We start from the raw sequence: 27,222 nt of genomic DNA on the forward strand, positions 1-27,222 counted from the left end.
GCTGTGTCAGTGGAAGGAACAGATTTCCAAAGCTTGCAGCAGCAAAATTCTCCTGAAAAAAGTAAGAAGATACCTTAAAGCAGGACAGCTGAAAAGATCTCTCTCTCTCTCACACACAATGAAGTTTTCCTGGAACCTGAGAAAGTTTCAAATATTTGTGTCTGACTATCTCATAAGCTGTGAAAGCTGAGCTATTATATGTATTCAAAGACCAAATTTGAACTGAATTTCCATTTGAAGTGAAATCTAATCCGAGGACTTTCCACCACTGTACAGTAGACAGTATTTCACCTTGTTGGTAGGAAATCATGGGAAGGCATTTCATTTTATCCTTTCTGTTAGGTCTCTTGGCATGCAGGAGTTTTTCCCCTTTTGTCTCTCTTTAAAAAACATATAATTGCTGCAAAGATGTATTATCTTGTTTGCCAGGTTAATGTGTTTGTTTGGGATTCAAGGGATTTAGTTTATTCCAGAATATAGTTTAGTTGCTAACCAGCTTTACCACTTGTTTAAATAATGCATTTAGTTTATAATTAAATTATTTTTGAATTTATTAAATAAACTTGGTAAAAGTCTCCTTTATTCTAAATTGTAGCAAATTAAAATGAAACAGTTTGACCATTTTAGTAATTGAATCAGTAATTTACACTAATGGTACAGTTAATGGAGTAATAGGTCATGATTACTAATAAAGTCTTCCCATCAGAGGCGTAAAGTAATTAATTCCCCCATACTTTTGTAGGACTTTCAATCCCTCACTTTCAACTTTCCTTACTGGAGTATTACACGGCACTTCAAATATTTTCCACCACCTTACAAGCGTGGAGGGGAAAAAAACTGCCAGGAATGGTGGACCATATCACAGGGCTATTGGGAATCATGGCTATTCTAATTTAACAACCACATGTGATTAAAATTCATGCTTGAGTAGGACAGTCTACAAATTTAAGGTTGAAGAAGAGCTAAAAGCTCAGTTAACCAAAGGTAATACAACTTCTTCACACAGAGGGTGGTCTGTTTATGTAACAATCTGCCAGAAGAAGTGGTAGATGCAGGTACAGTTGCAACATTTAAACATTTGGACAGGTATGTGAATGGGAAAGGTTTAGAGGGATGTGGGCCAAACACAGGCAAGTGGGACAAGTTTAGTTTGGGAAATTTGGTCGGCATGGGTGAGTTGTACCAAAGGATCTGTTTCCGTACTGTATGACTCTATATCTTGGGTTTCAGAATAATTGGAACACTATAGAGAAATCAAAGCGAATTCTTGAAAGCTGTGGCATCCTTTAGTTTGGGCACAGGGAGAAGTAAATGAACCCTCAAGATCCTGTTAAGTTTGAAGAACCTCTGCTGGATTTGGAACTTAGGTAATTGCAAATGATTGTGTTATGTTAGTAGTGCTTGTTTCGTTTAATGCTTGTTTCATTTAATCCTTGTTTAAAAATGTGAAACCTTGTGGGTTTGTTCTTGCAATTAATAGCTGGAGGTTCAAATTTCTCTTTAAATTGTTACCAGTATCAATAGAGCTCATAAGTAAATTAATTAGCCATTGAAGGTATACCTTGTTCATGGTTATTTTAATTCTATGAAGCTGAAGCGATAGATGACTTTTATGTTTAAACTAATATGCTGCTCTGACACTTCACTTAAAGACATTTTGAAGTACGTGAAGCAATGCTAAGTATATACAAGATATGCTGAACTTAGGAAAATATGCAGAAATTGCTAATAAAATAACTTAAGAAATATATTGAGTAACTTTCTTACTGTTAGAATTCACAGTAAAATCAAAATCCTGATGAATCAAATCCCAGAAGATCCACCCACAAATTTTTGTTAAGCAGAGATTCGTGATAGCTGAGGAAGCCCCATTCCCTTAAGAAATGCATCTGTGTCAGTTGATATTCCTACAAACAAAGTATATATCAATAACAATATTCAGTTTCTTTTTTTTTCTTAAATGGGATATGGGCATCACTGCCAAGATCAACATTTGCCAATCCCAATTGCCTTTGAATTGAGTAGCTTGCTAAACTATTTCAGAGAGCAGTTGAGTTAAATGCTAATTGAAAACACAATAAAGCAGTAAACATGTGACAGAATATTTTTCCTAATTTGTTCACACCTTACAATGGCCTGACTTTGTAAAAGCCCAGAGCTTTGAATTGAAAATTGAGAGTTTGCTCCAGAAAAACTCTGAGTTGAATGCAGTCCACCATGTAAATGTTTTTGTGCTGCGACATGAAGCCCGGAAACATCTCCATAGCCTTTGTAACATGAGCTAGAGAAACAGGTGGGAGAGCAGTGGATCAAACTCTTCAGGGTCATTGGGCTTCTTTCTTAAAGATATAGTGCATCCATGAATGCATTGTCTACCAGTTCTGTTACACAGTCTACAGCTTTGTACATCTTTAGGTTTCCATGGTTGCCTCTTCAGGTACTTCCATGTCAGTCTGTCTCTTGTGAGCAAAATAAAATCTCATCAGACTCATTGGTTATACCCTACTGCTGCTCGTTCACAGCTTCTTGTGTAATAACTTGCTTGAACTCAACCAAGATGGCAGTGGAGTAGAACACTTCAGCAGGAGCTTGTCCGCTCCGTCCATTCTTTTACTTTTTTTTTCCTCTCTTTTGTTTTCCTTTCTCTCTCTTCTTCTCGGCGATGTCCTGAACTCCATACTCTAATTCAGTCTCTCGGCCTCAGTGCAGACCTGGCGAGGCATCCTTTTGACCAATAGTGATGGTTTCCCGTCCAGCACAGCCATCTCTCACTGACCTTGAGTGGCAGTCTTTTGGCACTGTATGGCCTCAGCCTGGACTTCCAACCTAGAGTAGTCTCCTAACCAGAAAAGTGTAGAGGTGAAGCTTGGTGCGATCTGAAGTCAAAGCTTGGTGCTGAGTGGAGGTTAGGTGCCAGGTTGACTAGGTTGGAAAGACTAGGAGAAAGTGAGGACTGCAGATGCTGGAGATCAGAGTCGAGAGTGTGGTGCTGGAAAAGCACAGCAAGTCAGGCAGCATCCGAGGAGCAGGCGAATTTGAAGTTTCGGGCATAAGCCCTTCAACTAAGTTGGAAAGACTGTTGTTCTGAACTTCTTATTTTTTATTTTCTAATTTCTCTATATGATCTGTAATGCTGCTATTTTTATTTCTTTACTTTGCTATTTTTTTTTGCGAAGAACTTTAACTGAAGAATCTGTATCTTGGTACCTTGCACCTATGGCACCGTAGATGGTGACTTATAAACGTTTCACTGTACACATTTGAGTACATGTGACAATAAAGCTTGGTAGAAATGTTCAGCAATTATGGTTTTGGTCACCATACTCTTTCATGCACGTGGCTTCTGGAATATTTGTATTTTACTCTTTATCAATGGCCTTTATAAACTGAGAGATCACAATACCTGGAGTCGTGGGTTTTCAGGTTTGTAGTCACTTATGATGTAATAACTGGATCTTGGCCATGGTGTTGAGTGGCAAGGATGCCAGCTTCTTTTTTCTTGAAGCCAACAATGTTGGGGTGTATATGACAATTGAAGTAATAGTAATCTTCCCCTTTTTTTTCTTACTGTCACTTGTCCACTTACCCAGTTCACTGCTTTAAAGTGCTGAAGTTCATTTAGGCCCTTTTGTTTGCCTTGTACTGAATGGGTAATGTCAGAAATTACATCTGTGAAGCAATATAGCTCCTTAGACTTTTTGTATCACAAAAACTAGTGGCTTTTTGATTCCAAACATGTTGCAAACAAAGCAGTGATGCATTCCTTACCCCAGTTTCCATGATTACATTTAACCTTGAAAAGTCAGAGTGATCTAGCAGAAGACCAGTTTCAAGTGCATTAAAAATATCTCTTCATATGTTCTTATTCAAGACCATTGTGGAGCCAAATATCTGTAATTGCCACTGTTCACTCACCAGTTACTGTACAGAAGGCAATGTTGTGCCTTGTCTTGAATCAATGTAGCTATCCGTTACTAGGAACGACAGCTTTCTTACCTCACTGACTCCATTTTTCTGGAGAAGTGGATTGGCAGTGGGAACGTTCTCTGCTCAGGCTGCCTTGAACCACGTTAGCATTTCAGCAACAGGATCAGCAGCTGTTCTCATCCTTCTCATCTTGAGAAAATCTGTTTGTCGTAGTGTTCCAAGATGACCATCTTGTCTATCACAATGATGGGCTCTCCCACTCAGCATGTGGTCTGATTTTCACTTTATGTCATGGTTTTTCACTTGTTGTGTCAACATTACTTTATATCTAACAGTACTTTTAACTTTCTCTTACATTTAACTTGAATTGCAGGCTTTCACATCTTGCACAGGAAAATCTCTAATGTCAAATGGTAACTTGCCCAGCACTCCCATGTTTTCACATTCTTGTGTGGTCAAACTCAGCTCTAAATGGTCAGCACAATCATATGACAAGTTTGTGTAATCCAGAGTTTCTGGTATAGAATTTTGCCTTGCCACTGGCATCACTCAATGGAATTTGCTGTTTTTTCCTGACAGTAATGGTCGACAGTTTCAACATAATTGCCATTTGTGTCATCTGAATTTAACTCATCACAGTTTTGTGCTGATTGTTTCTAATATGTTGATTATTTATAGAGATATATTTTAAATTTCTGAATTACTTAAATATAGCCTTCATAGATTTTTTGGATTTGAGTAAGACCCTATATTGCCTTTTACAAATGTTGTGGTTGATAGTTTGATGAAATTATGTCTGTGCTTTACTTAGCTGTAATTAATCACACTTTTGAGTTTACAACATATGCATTTACAAATATATGAAAATCACTTCATTTTCAAATCAATTTAACTAAATTCTTGCATGGTAAATGAGCAAAATTGAATTGATAGTTATGGTTTAGAATATCTTAAGTCAAGCACAACATAGTCTGATGACAAACACACGTTATCAGAATCACTCGTGTTTGAAATTATTAATATTTATACCTGCACAGCAAAATATTCATTATAATGGGAGAAATTTGGATGGAACAATCTTAAATTTGAAAGCAGGAATTCACTAACAGTTCCTAGTACTCGTGACAATATTATAGGGGCTCTATTTAATTTCACCTGTGGAATTTAGTCTTTCTTCTGTTGTAGTTTGACAGCCATAGTTGTATATATTCGAGAATGTATTTATTATATAATGTGCTGTTTATAAGGCAATTGAATTAAATATAAAATCTAGCTGTATTTTGATGAGTCTTTTGTGTGTATTGTGCAAATATTTTAACAATTACATGGCAATTCAAAAATAAGACAGTATTTAATGTTATCTCGCTTGAATATTTAAAGTAATCCAAACATCACTGTTTTGTTTACACAGTTAAATGATGAGTGTTGGTTGTCTTACTGTTATTCTTGCCCCACAAACAGGTCCATAATATTTTTGGACTGTTATTTTGGAAGTAAAGAAATTCTAGAAAACTAGTCATAAGAGCAGTATTTCTGTAAGATTATTTGTTTAGTTTCTGCATTCTACATTACCAACTGATTATACAATACTGATATGCAGCAAATCAAAAGGAGTATTGATGCTTGATTTGGAAAATGGAATTCCTCTAAATTGGTAAATTTTTTTTTTTCACTTTTATATTGCTATCAAATCAACCTAGTCAATTAGCTATTAATTCATACCAGAAATACTAGCTTGGGCATGAGTTAAAAATAACTGTTTTCTCTTGTTGCTTGGTTCTGTATTAAAGCTGTCTAAAGCTCTGTTATTGGAGTGTGAATTGTCTATGCCCTGTATTTTGTTCTATGTATTAGAGTTGATGCATAACATGTAGATTGTGCATCATGGTTCACTTTCTAATAAAACTCTGCTGCTGTGTAAAAGTTTTATAATAATAAATGTCTTCTCTTCTCATTGTTATTACTCATTTATATTAGAACTCAAATTGAAAATTCAAGAAAATGTGTTGGTTTCCTGTGAGCCAAGAATTATTCATTCATAGGTATTCACATTCTAATGCATTTACCTTATTATGGATAGTTTAGAAATTTGTGTGTAAATTTTCATTGTTTGTTCACTACCAATAGTTTCTAATACTTAACTATTTCTATGACTTTATGTATTTTTGCTTCATTAAGTTTATCTTCATGCATTAACTATCTGTTATCTTAATGCAGTTTTTCAAAATGCTAAGTTTGTATTATATCCATCAACTGTCTATCTGTGGGAGAAACTTGACTCTTATTTGAAATTCTTTCTTCTCTGTCTTTCCAAATCTTTGCTTTATTTAGACCTTTCAAGAGGCATGCATATATTTTTCAGATTCCATGTTTTTATTGTCTACTTTAGGATTGTTATCCTGTGTTTTCTACTGTTAGACGTTTACAGACCCCACGTTATGTTCTGAGTATTTTCTGTTTCATATCTGATAGTCAACATTTGATTTTTAAGATGTCATTTAGGTTATGTTTTTAAATATGCAGTACATTTTTAGCAGCCTGCATGCAAGTGCACAAATGAAGATCTGCTGAATATTCTTTTGTGCAGATTTGACTCTGTAGCATATATATTAACTGATATCATTCTGTGGTGTCTATCCACACTTATGGAACAAAATCAGTTTGCATTATTTCATAATTGTACTATTTGGTCTTTGTTATTCCCACATTTTCTCCCCAATACTATAAGAAATATTGTGGTAACTGGGCACATTCATGATATGCTGTAAATATGGAATGGCATCTAAAAATCCTGAGTACATTCTGAACTCAGTTGAATCTCCAGGTACAACTTCTGGACTCTACCTCAACGAATACTTCAGCTGTGATTGAAGCCATTAAATATTGTGGGTAGAAATTCTTGCAAAATCAGGAATTACCACTTGCAGTATACAGCATTGACACTCAAAAAGAGCATTAACAGTTAAGAAGTTCAGAAGCAGCCATAATGTCATTGAGGATGTAAGGAAGAAAATGAAATATGCACTCCTGTGGATGCCACAGCAAGCATACTTTTGAATGGAGGCAAGAAACCAAGAGCAATATGGAGGATGGTGAGGAAGAAAAGGGAGAAGATACAAGCAGCGCTGGGGAGAAGGGGAGGAGCTGACATGGAGAAAGCTAAATGAGGGACACCTATCTAAATAAAGGAGGATAGGAGGTGACTTCGCAGTAACTAGCTGTACAGTTGACCTGTTATAAATCCCAATGTCCATACAAAATTAGTGATGGAAAATGAGAATGCTATTGGAGTTGATGCAAGAAGAACTGTGAATAGTGAAATAAATTGAACATCATGGCCAGGATTGCAGGCTAATCTAGAAACTCCAATGCAAAATATCAGATATTAATTATAAGCTTGTAAAGCATATAAGGATGATGTGGAGACGGTGATTGTAAGAGGTATATTTGATTCAACATATTGATAGCTGATTCAGTACATATTTGAAAAGTGTGCTTGCATCCCTTACATTGTCTGATTATTTTTAAACAACTACAATTTGTATGGCTGCTTTATTATCTCAGAATACTGAAGAGAGTTCTAATCAGATAAAAATAAGTGTGAGAATAAAAAGGATATTTTGAGAGCTGCTACAAGTTTAAGATTATTAAACTTGTTTCAGCACTGGCATTTCCTATCAGGAGTTGCATAAATGGTACTTACTGCCATGGCAACTTCATTTTGTTGTGCCTGCACTCCTCCCTAAATGGCTACTTATCTCCGTAGATTGCTTCTCTCCAAATCCTTCATTGGGAACGCAGCATTTTCACTTGTGTCTCCAAACATTGGGATTTGCTGCTCTACAGCAGTTAGTTCTGAAATTTTAAAATGATTTCTACATGTAAGCAAAAAATAGTTTGCATTAAAGCTTTGATTTGAAGGTGTTGCATGTATTTATACCTGCATTTCTCTCCCCATCCATCTGCCTGCAATACCAGGTTCTGGGTTTGACAGAAATATCATCAGAATCTATTTTAATCCAAGAATAGCCATCCAGAAATTGTAGATATCCCAACTTATTTTGGAAGCTGGAGAGAATTATCTATCTGGATTAATATTTATTCTAGAGCTACTGTGTATTAAATAAATTGAACTATTTTGTCTGAGTATACCTAGTTTCAGCAGTATATGTATTGGCAATGAAAATAAATAATTGAAAGCTTGTAAGCCTAATCAAATGTTTCTGGTTCAGGAGAGATGATGAAGGAAATAGAATAATAAATTGCATTGAATCACATGGAAAGATTAAGGATATCAAAGAAGGTTAATCTCTCCGTCAGATGTGATAACTTCATTCAGGACTGTTTTCATGTCGTAGATAAGACAAAAATAGGATGATGTTGGAGTAGAAAGAGGATTTTGTTGTGTAGTACAAGGATTCTGATTAGATTAGATTCCCTACAGTGTGGAAACAGGCTCTTTGCCCGAACAAGTCCACACTGACCCTCCGAAGAGTAATCCATCCAGACTCATTTTACCCCTGACAAATTTACCTTACACTATATGGTCAGTTACCTGACCTGCGCATCTTTTGGAATGTGGGAGGAAACCAGGGCACCCAGTGGAAACCCACGCAGACACAGGGAGAATGTGCAAACTCCACACAGATGGTCGCCCGAGGCCAGAATCTAACCCGGGTCTCTGGCGCTGTGAGGTAGCAGTGCTAACCACTGAGTCACTGTGCCTCCCCTTCTAAAGCTGATCTGACCAGATAAAGCTGAGAATCATGCATGTCATTCATAAAGCAGGAGAGGTAAATTTTGAATCCTTCAGCTCTACTTGTGTTATGGGGTTGGTGGGGTTGGACATGTGGAATTTTCATAAGCATAACCAAATAGCTTCTGTTCCTTTCAGTCCGAATAAAGAGAACAGTGTTTTGAATGATATATACATAAATATAGTTTTGCTGGTGAAAAACTGAACCTGTGCTTCTCTATTGTTTTGATATTTATATAAAATGTTAATTTTTTATTATTTTAAAACTGTAAATTTTAAAAAAAATTTTCAGGACAACCTCTGATATTGATGAATGTCATATATTGACATTGTGCCAAAGGCATAACTATTATGCCAATAACTGAAAGTGATGATTCTCTTAATTTTGTGAATTCGTTCAAATTGATAATTCATGTAATAAGTATATTGAAGCTAATTCCACATCAAAAATCAAAATTTGATTTCTTTCTATTGGGTAAAATATTCCAGAAAGACTCTACCTTCAGGATAATGTTATACCTTGTGAATGTTTACAATTTTTTTAAGGAATAACATGACTTTTCAACCAATGTCAGCTGCCTTTGTAATCTAAGGGTCTGCATTTTACCAGGCCTCTGCTGGTGGACCAGTAGGCAGCAGACCTGGTAAAATGCAAGGGAAAGGTAATAGGAGTGGAGCTCATTATCTTTCTGCCACCATAGATTTCCTAGCAGCAGCACCCTCATCAAACTGAAAGTAGAGTCCTTCGATGAGGTATTCCTTTATGTACTCCCCACTACCCCACTATGGCTCCTGGCTGCTTGTGTCTGGCTTTGGCACATTAAAATTATTTTAAAAACTTACCAAGGCTTTGAGTGTGAATCAATACCCTCTTCTTTGTCCTGCAACCTCTGCACTGACTCTCACAGCCCCAATTATCAATTGTGTTGCCTAGCTTTAAGACCTCTAACTGGTTTGCCAGTTTTAACAGGCAGATGTAATCATCAATTGTACGACAGTCTCAGTGGCAACCTCTTAATTGCCTGCTACTGGTGAAATATTGCCCAGGTTCATGCTATCTGTTTTCGTGGTCTCTGGTTCTGCCATCAGACCTAGCAGCAGGACAATCAACAACCTCTGCTTTGATAAAAGTCTGGTTGTAGTATTTTAAGACTTGGACCCCTGACTGGTCTAAGTAATGTTTTGTTAATTCCGTCACCTTATTGAGTATTTTCAGTGTCAGCAAATGTAAATGGTCCCTTTTGATATTTCTTTACTTGCAGGTCTGGAATGGGTGAACACTGAAAGTCCTCTCCTCCTACACAAAGACCTTTGTGGTAAAGTAGTGATATTGGATTTCTTCACTTACTGTTGCATCAACTGCATGCACTTGCTGCCAGACCTTCATGCTCTAGAAGAGAAGTACTCTGATAAAGGTATCAGTAACAACAAATTTAAATGGGAAAGGCTGGAAACCCTTATCAACTAAATATGTCGTATTACTTGAAGCATTTTTCTTTAGAAGCAACTGACCCACGTTAGTGTCTATCCAAAATATTTGTGAGCAAATGAAAACCTTCGGGTAATGTACAGCACAAAACATTAATAGGGCCAATGTATGATGATTTTCATTTTTTATAGTTATTATGACTTGTTTGTCCACAGTTTAAGTGGAATTTACTTTAAGTGGATTACTTTTACTATTTATGAACATATCTTGTGCTTACCTAAATGATTGATTGAATTGAATTGAGCCTATTAAGTGACACTGGCATTCTTTGTTGATACTTTTTCTTCTTATAGCTGTATCGAAAAAGTTTGTTAAATAAAGGCTGCTTTCTATATCTGTCACTTTTTAAGTATAAAAATTGATGATACAGTTAGTTATTAAATTCAAATAAATCTCAAGTTTGTATATGCAAAAAATATGTTTGGGCCCCAGTTGTCATTATATCAGATTCTTATTTTCACTGGACTTACTATACAACAATAGCTTGTATTGATATACTACATTCAACATCCCAAAGTACTTCATGGTAGTACAATCGAACAAAATTTGACAGACCAAACAAGGAAGACTTGGGATTCCGTCATTAGCAATGAATTTGGACATTTTTGGGTAGTTGATTCCTAATAATGTGTTGTTGTGGAAAATTCTCCAGTCTTACTGATTTTAATTCAAAATTTCCTCGGCACTTTAGTCTGGGTGGGTTACTCTTCAGAGGGTCGCTGTGGACTTGTTGGGCCAAAAGGCCTGTTTCCACACTGTAGGGAATCTAATCTTATCTAAAATAATCTGCATTCAGAGCAGAGAGACATGTTATATCAATCCATAAAAAGGGATCACTGGTCTTAAGATCCAATGTTTCTTATGAACAAAGTTGTCATTTACTGAAACAATGCTCAGTATATGTGACTTTGGTACAAAATCCTTTGTGTGATTTCATTTTCAATTTCATCAGCTGCTTTGTTTTTAATCTACTCAGACAGGTTGCATCACTGCAGCTTATGATTATGTCTATTTCTATCAAAAGATTTAATTGAGTTGTTTTCAGTACCCAAAATAATGTATGGCGAAGCATTGCAACCTTTACTTTGTTCTCTAGAGTAGTTCTATTTATGCTTTGTCAACACTTAGAACAAATCAGTTATTTGTTTTCCCGAGGTTATGAAATATATTTATTTCTATTTAACCATAGAATCATGGAATTAGTATAGCACAGAAGGAGACCATTGCATCCATTATGATTATCTACAAGAGCAACTCTCATACTCACTCCCCAGCTTTTACTCCATGGCCTTGCAAATCCTTTCCCTTCAGGTAATTTGCTTAAAGTCTTCGATCACATTATCAGGCAATACATTGTAAATCCCGACCACTTACTACATGAAAAGATTTTCATGTGTTTTTTTTTCACCAGTCACTTCAAATTGCTGTCCTCTCATTCTAGACTCTTCCATTATTGGAGTATTTTCTATCTGTTCAGACGCCTTCATGATTTTAAATGCCATTGTCAAATCTCCTCCTGACCATCTCTTGTCCAAGTAAAACAGTACCAATTTATCTCCACATGACTAAAGAGCCCAATGACCTGGACTCATTGTTTATTAATCTTTTCTAATGCCTTTGTGCCCTTTTCAAGTGTGATGTCTGAGAATTACATTACTTCAATTGAGCCCAAACCAGCATTTTATCTTTGCTTTTGTACTCCATATCCCAACTTATGAAGCATAATATCCTGTTTGCTTTATTAAGTTATTTTCCAACCTGCCCTGCCACGATTAATTATTTATACGTATTCACTCCACGTTTGTCAACTTCCTTAGAATTGTACTGTTTATTTTGTATTACCTCTTCATGGTTTTCGGATCAAAATGAAACTCTTAACACTTGTCTGCAGTAAAATTTATCTGTTTGTCTGCCCCTTCCTTTAAACTGGCTATTACCTCTTGAAATGTATTGCTATCCCCTCACAGCTCTCAATACTTTCACATTTTATGTCATCTGAAAATTTTGACATTGCACCCTCTGCACCCAAGTCTTTCATTAGCTTTGCATCATTGCAAATGATTCATATCTACTGCCCACATGCTGTGATTGGTATTTTAAGTTGTCATTTGCTGATGTGGAGGTGACCTGCTGTGTGTTCCTTTCTCTGGTGTTTTCCTTTGACAATAGGAAATCATAATTTTTCATATTTGTATTCTAGCATGTAGATTGTGGCACCATATGCTCTAGCCATATGCAAACTTGTTAAGTCAATATGGCAAAAATTGAATCTCCCAAGTCTATGTTATTAATATGTATCAAAAAAAGGTCCTATCTCTGACCACTGTGAAATCCATTTGTACATCTTCCTTCATCTGAAAAGCAACCATTTACTACTGTTGCCTGTCATTCCTTCAATTCCATATTCAAACTGCCATTGTGCCTTTTATTCCAAGAGTTCTAACTTTGCTGACATGCCTGTCCTGTGACACTTTATCAAGTGTCTCTGGAAAGTCTATGTAGACCACATCAACTGCATAGACCTTCTCTGTACTTGCACAAAATCAATGTGACTTTCCATGATTGCTTCCACATTTTTCCACCGATTGTTAATTTTCTCCCAAATTATCATTTCTAAATGCTATCCTACTGACTGATCAAAATTCTAATCACCATATCTGGGTGAATATTTTAAACTATCCTTTGCCATCTTTCTTGAGCAGTCTATGAATTTTGATGTGTTTAACCAAACCAATTTCTTTTAACACCCCTCCTCTGTTATCTGACTGGATGGGATTACACAATCTTGGCTCCAATCTTGTGTTTTATTGTTTGCTTTTTTAGTGTTTGTTTGACATAGGAATCACAAGAATACAAAAAAAAGTAAGTATTTGAATGATATATTACAATTTGAATGAGACCATACAGATCCACAGGTACATGAGCATGTTTACATACCTCTTACTCTGTTAATTTACACACATCATTCTACTTCACATGAGCAATGAGAACACATTCTTCGATGACTCTCCACTTATAGTCTCTCAAAGGGATCCCACAAAGTTCAAAATTTTGACAGTGGTGTCAGTGTGTTACACATGATGTTCTTCAAAATTCTTCAAACACATTTCTCATGGGTGATTTCAATCTGCATATTGACTGGACAAATCAGATAACAAGAGCAACATGGAAGGTGAATTTGTAATGTGCATCAGTAATTATTTCTTAGTTGAGCATGTTGCAGAACTTACCCAGCAGCAAGTTGTTTTAGATCTAGTAATGTGTAGTGAGGTAGGATTCATCAGCGATCTCATAGTTAATGATCTTCTAGAGGATAGAGATCATAACATGGTAGAACTTCAAATTCAATTCTAAAGAAAGTCATTCAAATCTAGACCAGTGCCATCAGACTAAATTACAAAAATCACAGTGGTAGGAGGTGTAAAGAGATATCTGAAGCAGGCTGGAAGATAGACTGGGGGATGGTCAGCAGATGAGCAACGATAGACATTTAATAGACTTCATAATGCATAACATGTAGCTAATGTGAATGTGTACCCTTAGAGGATGTGACTTGGGAATTTCTAACAGTGGACAGAGAAGTGGCAGACAATTTTAACCAATATTTTACATCAGTTTCCACGATGGAGAACACTAGAAATATTCCAAGGATGCCAGATAAGCAAGATGCTAATGGAAGGAACTTTTCTATCACAAGGGGTAAAGTATTTGATTAACTAATGGCATTAAAAGTGGACAAGTCTTCAGGACGTAATGGCCTGCATGTATAGGTTATAAATGTACTTGCTGCAGATTGGTGGAAGCACTGGTAGAGATATTCTCGCTGGATTCCAAAAGGGAAACTGGTTATGTAACTGCTCTGTTCAAGAAGGGAGAGATTGAAGAAAAAACAGGAAATTATAGGCCAGAGAGCCTCACATCTCTGGTTGGGAAATTGGTAGAGTCATTATCAAGGAACAAATAGGCTGTTTAGAAAAGCTTAATACAATCAATCAGTCAACATAGTTTTGTGAAAGACAAAACATTTTGGACAAATTCAGCAGAGTTTTTTAAGCACACAACAAGCAGAATTGATAAATTACGTTTACCCTTTTATTTGGATTTCCAGAAGGCATTTGATCAGAGCCACATCTTTAAAAAAAAGGATTGTGTGGTGTAGGGGGTAATATATTAGCATAGATTGACTATTGGTTAACACAGAAGACAAAGAGTCATAATTAATAGGCTTTTTTTTTCAGATTGGAAAGAAGTAACTAGAAGCGCCACAGGATCTGTCCTTAGGCCTTAATTATTTCCTATCTATGTTAGCAAATTGAAGGAAGGGGTAAAGTTGTAATATATCCAAATTGGATGATGGTGTAACAATAGGTGAGAGGGCATTTTGTGATAAGGAATTAAAGAATCTACAATGAGATATAGATAGGTTGAGTGAGTGAGCAAAATCTTCGCACATAAGGTTTAATATGGAAAAATATTTGGCCATGCACTTTGGCAGGATGTAGCAGAAGGCAGACTATTAATGTACAGCATGTATTGAAGAAGGCAAATTGAATTTTGCCTCTTATTGCAACAGGTTGGAGTTTGAAAATAGGAAAGTGTTGTGACACGGTACAGGGTGTTGATGTGGCTGTACCTGGAGTACCATGTAAAACATGGTCCTGAAAGGGATATATTTGCATTGGAGGCAGTCAAAATAGATTCAAGAGGCTGATTTTTTTTGTGTGGAGAGTTAAACAGGCTTAGCCTTTATTCATTAAGCTTAAGAAATATGAGGGGTGACCTTACTGTAACATAAAAGACTCTGTGAGCTTGACAGGATAGAAGTGGAGAGGATGTTTCCACTCATGCAGGAATCTTGAACTATGCGATTTAGTTAGAGAATTATGTTACTTATTAAACCAAAATGCAAAGGAATCCCCCCACACCCACCCCCGCCCCTGCCCCCGATGATAGTGAATTATCTGGAATTCTCTAACTCAAAGTTGTGGAGACTACATCACTTAAAGTATTTAAACCAGAGTTAGATTTTTTTGAAATATTGAGGAATTAAGAATTATATGGCACTGGCACAAGAGCGGGGTTAAGACCTTGGGCAAACCAGCCATGATCTTATAGAATGATGGGGCAGGCTTGAAGGGTTGAATGGCCTATTCCTGCTCATATTTCTTAAATTCTTAGCCCAGTTAATTTTTGGTTATTAAAATCTACTTTATTGCCTTATTATTCTTCCTGTTCTCTAAAATTTGCTTACATATTTGATCCTCTGTCTCTTCCTGATTGTTTAGGGAGTGAATAACATAATCCAACAATGTGTTTGTCTCTTTTGTGCTTTTTACTTCTACTCAAATGGCTCCATTTGATATAATAACAGAAATTGCTGGAGAAATTCAGCAGTTCTAGCAGTATCTGCAAAACATTAACTCTGCTTTTTCACTACAGATGCTGCTAGACTGCCTAGTTTTTCCAGCAATTTCTGCTTTTGTTTCAGTTCTCCAGCATCTGCAGTTCATTGCTTCATTTTGGCTTAACTTGTTGATCTTTCCAAGATAAAAAGTCCTTATCATTGCTTTTATTGATTCCTTCCTTCACTTCTAACCCCTCTGTCTTGCCTGAATGCCCTCTAACCAGGAATATTAGGGTGCCAATCCATCCCATCTTTCAGCCAAGTCCTGGTCATAGCTATGATGTCATAATGTATGTGCTTATCTATGCCCTCAGCTCGTTGCTCTTCTACCTCAGGCTCCTTGCATTCAAATATATTGCATTTTGCCTTGCTAAATTCACTTCTTTATCTGGTCTACATTGTATCTGCCTTCCAGACTCATAACTTATGGCAAGGACACTTAGGTCTCTTTTCACATCTACATAAGATAATGACGGCTAACATGCAGGTGCAGCAAGATATTAATAGAACTTTAGTCTTAACTGCACGAAGATTTGACTACAGGAGTACGGAAGTTATTGCGTTAGATGTATAGAATCTTAATTAATACCTGGACTACTGTGTGCAGTTTTGTTCTCATTTTTTATTTATTCATAAGCTAAGGCATGCTGGCTGGGTCAGCATTTGTTGCCCTTGACAAGGTGGTGGTGAACTGCTGCAGTCTATGTGCTATAGGTAGACCCACAATTTTGACTCTACGATACTGAAGGAATGGTGATATCCATTCAAGTCAGGGTAGTGAATACCTTGGAGGGGAACATACAAGTGATGGTGTTCCTACATGTGTGCTGCCCTTGTCCTTCTATATGAGAGTAGTCATGGGTTTACAGGACCTGTCTCAGGACCCTTGGGTGAATTTCTGATGTGCACCTGGTAAATGGTACACACTGCTGCTACTGAACCTTGTGGGTGGAGAGAGTGGATGTAGTGCCAATCAAGCAGGTAGCTTTTTCCTCGATGGTATTAAGCTTCTTGAGTGTTGTTGGAGCTGTACTCTTTCAGGCAAATGGGAAGTATTTCATCACACTCCTGACTTGTGACTTGTAGATGATGGACAGGCTTTGGTGAGTCGAGAGGTGGAGTTACTTATTTCCGGGATCTTACCATCACAAAGGAGTACTGCAAAGTTTCAGCAGATTTGTTTCAAGATTTCGGGACTATCCTGCGTAGAATGAGATTGGGCAAAATAACTGCATTCTCTAAAATTTTGAAGAATGAAAGGTGATCTCATTGAAACATACAAAATGCTTGGGGATTTAGAGGTTGGACGCAGGCAGATATTTCCCCTAGTCACAGAGGGCTCATGAAGCTCTCTTTCAATACATTTAATGTGGAGATTGATAGATTACTTATGAGCAATGGCATATAGAATTATGGGGACAGGGTGGGTAAAAGGCATTGAAGTGTTCAATCAGCCACAATCGTACTAAATAGCTTCCTGTACTCTTCTTCCTATATTTCTATTTTCCTCAAATATAATCAGTCACCAGAGATGAAACGGAATTAATGATACTATTTACAGGAGTACGTAGCACAAATGTTAGGCATCCTGGTTCAGGTAGCAAAACAAGAAATGCATTTTACAATATCTTTTCATATGTTCAGGATATCTCAAAGTATTTTGCAGCTGTTTCAATACTTAAAAGCTTACCAATTTGCACATAGCAAGCTTAACTAAAATGAACATCTTGTCATATTCATTTATATTGGTATAAGTAAAACAGCATTGAGACAATACAAAATTTGAGAACAATTTTATATAGTACTTAGGAATCGTATTTTGAAGCTAAATCGATAAGTTGATACGTCTTAGAGAAACACAACATGCAATACACAAGTATTTTCTCAATTTCAATAATGTGTGTGTGAATTATTTCTAGAGACAAACTTCGCTAAAATCATAAATGATAAACATCCAGTATTAAGGTTTACCTCAAAAACAACAGACTGCTTGTCTAACTGCTTTCTCCTAAAAGAAGAGAAGAGCACTTTTAATAATGAAAATTACAGAATATAAAGTAAAGGAGCTGTAAAATTACATATTTCATAGCTTTCAGCATACTGCAACTTCGGTGTGAAAGCAGTTTTATATTGCAGTATGTTGGGCATATAATTTTTCTGTCTTGGTGATTATTTTTGTTTAAAGTTTACACTTATATTCTCATGTGGTTGTAGACTACTTGATTGCCATGAAATTTCTTGTTAGTGTTCATTGTATAGTAATCATTTATCTTCAGAGCTTTTCTCTGGTAGTTCATCAGATTTTATTTTGTATTAATTCTTTCATTTCAGATGGCCTGGTAGTTGTTGGTGTTCACTCAGCAAAGTTCCCAAATGAAAAGGTTCTTAAGAACATTCAAAATGCTGTCCTTCGTTATAATATTACCCATCCAGTTGTGAATGATGCTGATGCAAAACTGTGGCAAGAGCTTGAGGTGACATGTTGGCCAACACTAGTGATTCTAGGTCCGCGAGGAAATATTCTGTTCACTCTGATTGGAGAAGGACACAAGGAAAAACTTTTTACCTTGATTTCAGTGACTTTGAAGTACTACAAAGATAAAGGAGAAATTATGGATCATGCCATCAAACTGAAATTATACAAAGATTCTTTGCCACCTTCGTCATTGCTTTTTCCAGGTAAAATTGCAGTAGACAATGCCACAGGTAGACTAGCAATTGCTGACTCTGGCCATCATAGAATTCTGGTGACCGAAAAGAATGGTGAAATTCTTCATGCAGTTGGAGGTAAGAGCTTTTCCTTTTGGATTCTTGCATTTGTAACAAAAAATATCTTTTATCAGTTAACAGGATCCAACAAAGCTATTTATAGTTTATAAACTATACAGTTAACTCATAGACTTTCCAAATGGCAATACAGAAGAGATATGTCTACATTGAGAAATTCTAGAAATATGAGAGGTTGATAACCACCTGAAGCAATTTAAACAAGCTATGAAGATTTACTTGGGAAGTGTCTCAACTTATCTTTAATGCTGATTAACCTGCTGTGCATTATGAATGTTCACTTTAGACTTTTACCATTTGTGGTCTTTTGGATCTTGATAAACAGATTGTTATGCTGCCATTTTTATAGGCCCACGACTGCCTGGATTGAATTAAAATGTTAGCTTAACAAACTGTAATTGTACAGGTTGTAATTTGAGGTTCTGTATTAAGTGCAGTAAGAGCACAATCAATTTTGAGTAATAATCACTGCCAAGTAATTAGTATATCTTCATGACATATTTCTGGCAGATTCTTTCATACAGCAAGCAACTAATTTTGGATACTAACTGCCTGCAAGGGTGTGGAAGTAGAGATGATGAGTAATTTCACAAGGATATTGAATGGGCCCTTGAGGGAAATTAGCTTGGATGGCTATAAGAACAAAACAAGAGGGTGGGATTGATTGGATTGAGTCAGCACAATCTCACTAGGCTGAAGTGCCTCCTATGCCATAATGACAATGATTGCATAACAGTTTTCTCCCTGGTAGTAAAGTTACACCTAAATCAAAATAATTTTAAAAAATTGTGATTTGGTTTACACAATCCTATAACAGAAAGGGCACTGAACAATCATAATAAGGCTGATTAGAGTTGGATAAATTTAAGCTCAATAAAGAATATTTATTTATTTCAAAAATGCATCTTCTCAGCTATTTTAAGAATGATCTTGCGAATTAATGTAAAGCTGCTCCATTTTAAAATATGATAAGTGCTTATGCAAAGCATTTTTAAAGTTATATGAACAAATGTTGATTAAAAAATCAAAAATGTACCATATATCTGAAAATAATTTGACTTTTCAGCACAAAAAACTTACATTCCACCATTGTTGGATATCTCAAAACCTTATCCAATCAACAGTAGATTTTTAGTATAGTGACTGTTATAAGATGGAAAAGGTGGCAGCCATTTTGCACACAACAATCATTGGTTTTTGTGGTGTCGATTGAAGAGGACTATTGGCATTTGTGAGGGATGCTCTTTATTATCCTTTGTAAGACCATAAACTAGAACAAATAGGAACAGGACTAAATGTTGGCTAAACTGACATTCCTCACATTCATTTTCCTGCCTCTATCTATCTTGCCGCTAAATATACACAAGGACTTGGCTCTCAGCTCTCTGTGGCAAGGAGTTTCAATGTCACTCAGCCCTCTGAGAGAAGAAGTTCCTCTCCTCTCAATCAGCGTGTCACATTAACAGTTTTCCATTCCTCTGGTACTTCTCCAAAATCCAAGGATTTTTGGGAAATTACATTCTTTTAGGATCCTTGGATGCAAGCCATCAGGGCCAGGGGAATTATCTGCCTTTGGAAACATAAAAATAGGTACAGAAGTAGGCCATTCAGCCTTTTTGAGCCTGCAGCACTATTCAATATATAATCATGGTTGATCGGCAATCTCAATATCCCATTCCTGCCCTCTCCCCATACCCCTGGATCCCTTTAGCTGCAAGGGCCACATCCAGCTCCCTCTTGAATATACCTAATGAACTGACCCCAACAGCTTCACTGTCTAAGTGAAGAAATTCTTCCTTATCTCAGTCTTGAATGACCTACCCCTTATTCTTAGACTGTGACCTCTAGTTCTGGACTTCCCCAACATCGGGGTCATTCTTCCCACATCTAGCCTGCCAAATCCCATCAGGATTTTATGTGTTTCTATTAATCCCCCCCTCATTCTCCTAAATTCCAACAAATACAAGCCTAGTTGATCCAGTCTTATATGTCAGCCCTGTTGTCCAGGAAATCAGTCTGGTGAACCTTTGCTGGACTCTCATTGGCAAGACTGAGACTAGGAGACCAAAACTACACACAATACTCAAGGTGTGACCTTACCAAGGCCCTGTATAACTGTAGCAAGATATCCTTACTCTGATACTCAAATCCTCTTGCTATGAAGGCCCTCATACCATGAGCTTCCCTCACTGCCTGCTGCACCTGTCTGCCAACCTTCACTGACTGTTCACCATGACACCAAGTCTTGTTGTACGTTATCTATTCCTAAACTGCCACAACTCAGCTAATAATCTGTTTTCCTATTTTTGCAACCAAACTAGATAACCTCATATTTATCCACATTATATTGCATTTGTCAAGTATTTGCCTACTCAGCCGGTCTATCCAAGTCACCCTGCAGCCTCTTAGCATTTTATTCACAGCAGACACTGCCACACAGCTTAGTGTCAGCTGCTATTTGGAGATGTGGCATTCAATTCCTTTGTCCCATTAATGTATATTGTGAACAGCTGGGGTTCCTGCACTGAATCATATTATATCAAATTCGTCACTATCTGCCGCTCTGAAAAGAGTGTATGCCAATTCTCTGCTTCCTTTCTGCTGACAATTCTCTGTCCTTGTCAATACATTATCTCCAATGCCGTGAACTTTAATTTTCCCTTTTGTAGAACATTGTCAAAAACCTTCTGAAAGTCCAGATACACAACATTTACTGATTCACTGTTGTCCACTCGACTGGTCACATCCTCAAAAAACATTCCAGAAGATTCATCAAGCATGATTTCCCTTTAGTGGATCCATGTTGACTAGGACTGATTCTGTTATCACTTTCCAAATGCTCAGTCATCACATCCTTAATAATTGACTCCAACATTTTCCCACACCACAATGTCAGGCCAACCAACCTATAAGTTCCCATTTTGTTTCTCTCCTTTTTTAAAGAGTTGAGTTACGTTAGCTACCTTCCATTCCATTGGAACTCTTCCAGAGTCTACAGAATGCTGGAAAATGATCACTAATTACATCTGCTATTTCTAGGGCCACTTCCTTAATTAGTCTGGGATGCAGAGCATCAGGTCCTGGGGTCTTATAGGGTTTTAATCTCCTCAATTTGCACAATACCATTTTCTGACTAATAAGGATGCTCCATTTGTTTGTCTAATACTACTACTTTAGTTATGGTGATACTTTTTTCCTCCCTCGTGTTCTTTAGTATTAATGAAATGTTCAAAGTAAGTTCCACCCTAAAGACTGATGCAAAATATCTGCAATTCCCTTGTTCCCCAAAAACCATCTTCCCAGGTGCATTTTCAAAGGGGTATATGTTCACTTTTGTATGCTTTAATTTAATATTTTCACCATTGCTTCTGATGTTTTGATGATGTAGTTTGTTGATATTAATGTGTTTTTTTAAATCTAGGACCAAAGAGTGGATGGAAAGATGGAAGCATTTTCGAAGCCAGTTTTAATTCCCCTCAAGGAGTATTGATAAAGGATAATATCATCTATGTGGCGGATACTGAGAACCATGCAATAAGAAAGGTAAGAAAAAAAGCTGTCTATAATGACTAATCAGTTGTGCTGTGACTCATACTGGAAATTTATGAAGTTCTACTTTCATGAAGTGCCTATTACTTTTATTTATTTTAACTGTGTAAGTTGATGTCATATATTGGCAGTTTGTGGATTATTTCTACTGTTTTGTGTATTCATGGTTTTATCTATCCATTTTAACAATAGAACATAAATAACATTGCATCCAGTTAAGAGAGAAAAGAAAGTAAGTGACATTCATTTACATTAGATAAACTAATACTGTTCTGGTTTGCATCCTAAAAAGAACTCATTGGTGTACGCTGGAATTACATTACCACATTGCATTTAATATAGCACCTTTAATACAATAAAACATCGTGAATTATGAAACAAAATTTGACCAGCCACATGAAATATAAGGACAGAATGAGCAAAAGTTTGGCCAAAGAGGTAAGTTTTAGCAAAATCTTAAAGAAAAGGTTTAGAAAAGGAATGCCAGAGTTTAGGCAGTTGAAGGCATGGTGACCAATGGTAGACCAATTAAAATTAAGGATTTGCAAGAGGCCAGAATTACAAATGTTTTATGTCTAGTTACACATGATTCAACTTGAGGAAATCAATCATGAGTAGCTTGAATACCTGAAACAGGATAGTCGTGAGGTTGATAACTTTTAGGAAGAGTTGAATTTCCTAGAAACTGACAGAAATAAGTGACTAATACATCTACTAAGGAGTAGGCGCTTTTGCGTTAACTAATTAGCTCAACTGATAGGATATTTCAACTCCTTTTGCTATTGTGAGCATTTCTGGCAAATGGGTAATAATGCAAAATTAATTCCCAACATGCCCTCAGCTTCCATGCACTTTTCTGTGCTATGCAAGAATGTTTGATGTCCTTTGAAAATCTTTCTAATCAGTTGGACTATCCCAGGACCAACTTTCACCAGCAAGTGAGTCATTGTTCTTTAAATGTCAATGTCCTGTCAGCCCCGTTCCCTTGATTTTGAACTTGAAACCAACTTTTAACCAATATGCCAGCAATTCCTTTGTCTTTCTCTGCATCTGTGTCTAGAAAGACAGCAATCTTGTTTTAAAGTGTCAAGGTCTAAAAACTGTCACTTTTCACTTGATTTTTTCAGTCGATTTTGGTTTGGCTTTCTGTCCCCCTTGTGATTAGATCACATTGGCCTATCTCTGGGCAAAGTTAGTATGATCACCACTCCCCAATCCATAGCATGATATATCACCTTAAACTAAAAATGGCATTTTAGAACAAATGTTGCAAATTCCCACAAGCATAACTGGGTCAATCTGTCTCCTGAACAGCCAATCTCAGCTGGGACAATGGTAAGTTGCAAGAGTTTATTGCGCCTGAATAATAGAGAAAAAAGTCAGCCAAGTTTCCTATATATTAATATGTAGCAAGGGCAGGAACTGACTCTAACGTTGAATAGCATGGAACAAATTTGATTTTGTTCGCACATGAAGAATGGTCCTTTGTATAGGACATCAGAGGATGACTAATGCCAGCAGAAGTTAGCCCAGAAAGAAAGCACTGTCTTTGAGAAAAGGAAGAAAGAAAGGATGTGCAGATTGGACAAAAACACATCTCAGAACAATGTTGAAATTTATTGATTACAGTTTTACGCTGTATTAGACCATAAGATCACAAGGTATAGGAGTAGAATTGGCCATTCCACCCATTGAGTCAGCTCCACTATTCAATCATGAGTGATATGTTTCTCAATCTCATTCTCCTGCCTTCTCCCCATAACTCTTAATCCACTTCCCATTCAAGAACCTATCTAGCTCTGTCTTAAATACATTCAAGACTTGGCTTCCACAGCCCATTGTGTCAATGAGTTTCACAGATTAACCACCTGCTGTTTTGAAGAGATTCCTCCTCACCTCATATGTAAAAGGGTCATCTTTTCACTCTAAGGTTGGGCCCTCAGGTCCTAATCTCTCCTATGAGTGGAAACTCCACATCTGCTCTTTTCAGGCCTCTGTGTTCTGTAAGTTTCAATCATATGCCCCTCATCCTTCTAAACTCCATTGAGTACAGATCCAGAGTTCTCAACCACTTGTCATATGACAAGCTCTTCAACCCCAGTATCATTTCTTGTAAACTTTCTTTGGATCCCCTTCAAGGCTAGCACAGCCTTCTTTAGATACAAGGCCAGAACTGCTCTCAATATTCCAATGCGGTCTAACCAAAGCCTTGTCGAATATCAGCAGTACATCTATGCTCTTGTGTTAAGAGAGTTAAGAACTAGGACACCCTAGTCACTTTGTGCTTCAGATTTCCTAAGCCTTCCCTGTTTAGAAAATAGTCTACACCTCTATTCTTCTACCAAAGTGCATGACTTCACACTTGCCCACATTATATTCTATCTGCCACTTCTTTGCCCACTCTGTCCTAGTCTGCACAAGTCTTTCTGCAGCCTCCCTTCTTCTTCAACACCACTGTCTCTCCACCTATCTTTGTGTCATATACAAACTTGGCAACAATGTCTCAGTTCATTTGTCCAGATCGTTGATGTATAATGTGAATAGTTGTGGTCCCAACACTGATCTCTGCGGATCTCCACTGGTCACTGGCTGCCATCTTGAAAAATACCCCTTTATCGCAACTCTCTGCCTTCTGCCAGTCAGCCAATCCTCTATCCATGTCAGTTCCTACCTCCTAACACCATGGCTCTTATTTAGCAGCATCCTGTGTGGCACTGGTCAAAGGCCTTCAGGAAATCGAAATAGATCACATCCATAAGTTCTCCTTTGTCTAACTTGCTCATTACCTCCTCAAAGAATGCCAATAGATTTGTCAGGCATCACCACCCCTTAGCCATGCTGATTCAGCCATATTTTACCATGCACTTCCCAGTACTCCACTCATCCTTAATAATGGACTGTAAAATCTTACCAACAACTGGGGTGAGGTTAACCAGCCCATACTTTCCTGTGTTCTATCTCCCTACCTTCTTAAACAGGGGTGTTACATTAGTCATTTTTCAATTGTCTGAGACCCTCCTGGACTCGAGTGATTTTTGAAAGATCACCACCAATGCCTCTACAATCTCCTCAACTATCTCCTTCAGAACTCTGGGGTGTAGTCCATCTGGTCCATGTGCTTTATCCACCTTCAGACCTTTCATCTTCCTCAGCGCTTTTTCCTTTATAATGGCCACTACACTCACCTCTATTCCGGACTCTTTGGCAAGCTACTGGTGTCTTGCACTGCAAAAACAATGGTAGTACCTATTCAGTTCTTCTGCTGTTCCTTTGTTCCACATTGCTTCCCTAGCCTCATTTTCCAGCTGTGCAATGTACACCCTTGCCTTTCCCTGCTTTTTCAATATCTAAAAAACTGTTGCTAGCTTCTTTTATGTTACTAGCTGGCCTACTCTCATATTTTATTGTCATTCCCTTTACTGCATGTCTTGTTATCCTATGCTGTTTGTTTTTTTCAAAACGTCCTAATCCACTGACTTCCCACGAATCTTCACCACATTGTATGCTTTTCTTTTGTTTTTATGCTGGCCTTGACTTCCCTTGTCAACCATGGTTGCCTCATCCACCCATTAGTATCTTGCTTCTTCCTTGGGATGAATTTCTGCTGTGCCTCTTGAATTGCCCTCAAACTCCTGCCATTGTTGCTCCACCATTTTCCGTTATACCTCCCTTTCAGTCAACCCTGGCCAGATCCTGTCTCATATCTTTATAATTACCTTTACTCATATGTAATACTGTTTCATCTGATTCCAGTTTCTCTATCTCAAACTGCAAGGTGAATTCTCCCATATTATGGCCACTGCCCCCAAGCTCCCTAATCAAGTCTGCCTCATTGCACATTACCGAATCCAGAATTGCCTGTTCCCTAGTGGGAAGTACCATAAGCTGATCCAAAAACCCATCTCATAGACATTACATGAATTCCTTTTCTATTGAAAATGTTAACCTTGCCTTTGTTTATCAAGTCATTGTTTATCACAAAATTTCAGAGTAAATTCAATTTGTGCTTTAAAATTCATCCCATTTTACATATAATTACACAATTTAAAATTGGGACTCAAGATGCATTGCATTCTGTCCTCTAAGAGTTTTGTTCTAAGAACCTATTGGGTAGATCCTAAACTTGTTCCTGTTATGATACCCTGTGTGAAAGGAGATGTGGTTGGAGTAGAGTAGTGTAGCTTTTATTTGTCATTTCTACCATATACAGCTGATATAATAAAAACGAGACAGCATTCCTCCAGTACTGAGGGTGGAGAGTGGCAATCCCAGATTGAGGAGATCCATGTCCAAACCTTGGATATGTGATAGTCTCCTAGCCAATATAAATGGACTTCAACTGAGGGTTTTGAACTGAACCTCAAAAAAAAGAGCTTACATTATAGGAGCTGATAGATTTTCCAATGTGTTGAAATTAATTTGAACAACCAGCAGGGGAACATATAGTTGACTTGTGCATCAATACTACATTTATTTCCCTCTGTTTTGAGGACAGTTGAAATTCATGCAAGATAGTTCAAGTAACTATCAGGAATTGATTTTAAAAAAAGAACATTTTAAATGTATTTTGACAGACACTATCTCTTCTTGTGCTTAGATTGACCTTACATCAGAAATGGTAAGCACAATAGCAGGAACAGGAGTTCAGGGAACTGACCACGAAGGTGGTAAGACAGGGGTGGAACAATCCATCAGTTCACCGTGGGATCTAGCCTTTGGCACATTTGGTGAGATTGTTACTTCCTTGTAAGAATGTGAGGCATTTATATGTTGAATAAATAAGTTGTGTGTATTACTAGCTTATGTAATTGTTAAGAAGTATCTACTAAATGGGGCCATATTGTATAGGCAATGAAGAATGTTTTGTGTTATACCATAAATTTGAGTTCTTGCTGTGAATCATAACTGCATTATTTTGAATGTGCAATCCCTTTTCCTTCTGGCTTGTGTTTATCCAGTTCATTGTCAGTAATGATATGTCAAAACCTTTTTATAACTTCCTGATTTCTTTACACAAATACCAGACAGGAATTAACTACCTTTATTAATATGCATGATAAGCCTCTTGATTATGAACAAGAACAAAGTTGCCCACAGAGATTGAAATACTGAATGTTCCCTCCTTGTTTATTATCCATGACGGGCTGTTCACCTTTTACATCTGAACACTAATTTATCTCTGTGTCTTGTATACATCAGTATGAACTGGTATTGTGAAGTACTCGTTTGAATTGTAGGAGGAAGCTGTTGTAAAGTGCTTGGCATGTTGAAGAATATAGTGGATTTTTGCAAGGTTTGTGAAGGTTTGTA

The 27,222-nt window shown here is 37.1% G+C and overlaps 1 protein-coding gene across 3 annotated transcripts in view; it reads left to right on the forward strand.

Annotated features, from left to right (window-relative positions):
* Positions 1-27,222, forward strand: part of nhlrc2 (NHL repeat containing 2) — a 91,476-nt gene that overhangs the window by 3,950 nt on the left and 60,304 nt on the right. For 2 of the 3 annotated variants that reach the window (XM_043712794.1, XM_043712792.1), the window contains 4 exons: positions 9,946-10,098; positions 17,908-18,363; positions 21,785-21,906; positions 26,510-26,639. In XM_043712794.1, coding sequence (XP_043568729.1) covers positions 9,946-10,098; positions 17,908-18,363; positions 21,785-21,906; positions 26,510-26,639 — 861 coding nt within the window. Of the gene's footprint in view, positions 1-5,917; positions 5,970-9,945; positions 10,099-17,907; positions 18,364-21,784; positions 21,907-26,509; positions 26,640-27,222 lie in introns of those variants that run through there. The other variant, XM_043712793.1, reaches the window with a different exon arrangement.

This window comes from Chiloscyllium plagiosum, chromosome 22 (assembly GCF_004010195.1).
Source record: "Chiloscyllium plagiosum isolate BGI_BamShark_2017 chromosome 22, ASM401019v2, whole genome shotgun sequence".
Classification (NCBI taxonomy): domain Eukaryota; kingdom Metazoa; phylum Chordata; class Chondrichthyes; order Orectolobiformes; family Hemiscylliidae; genus Chiloscyllium; species Chiloscyllium plagiosum.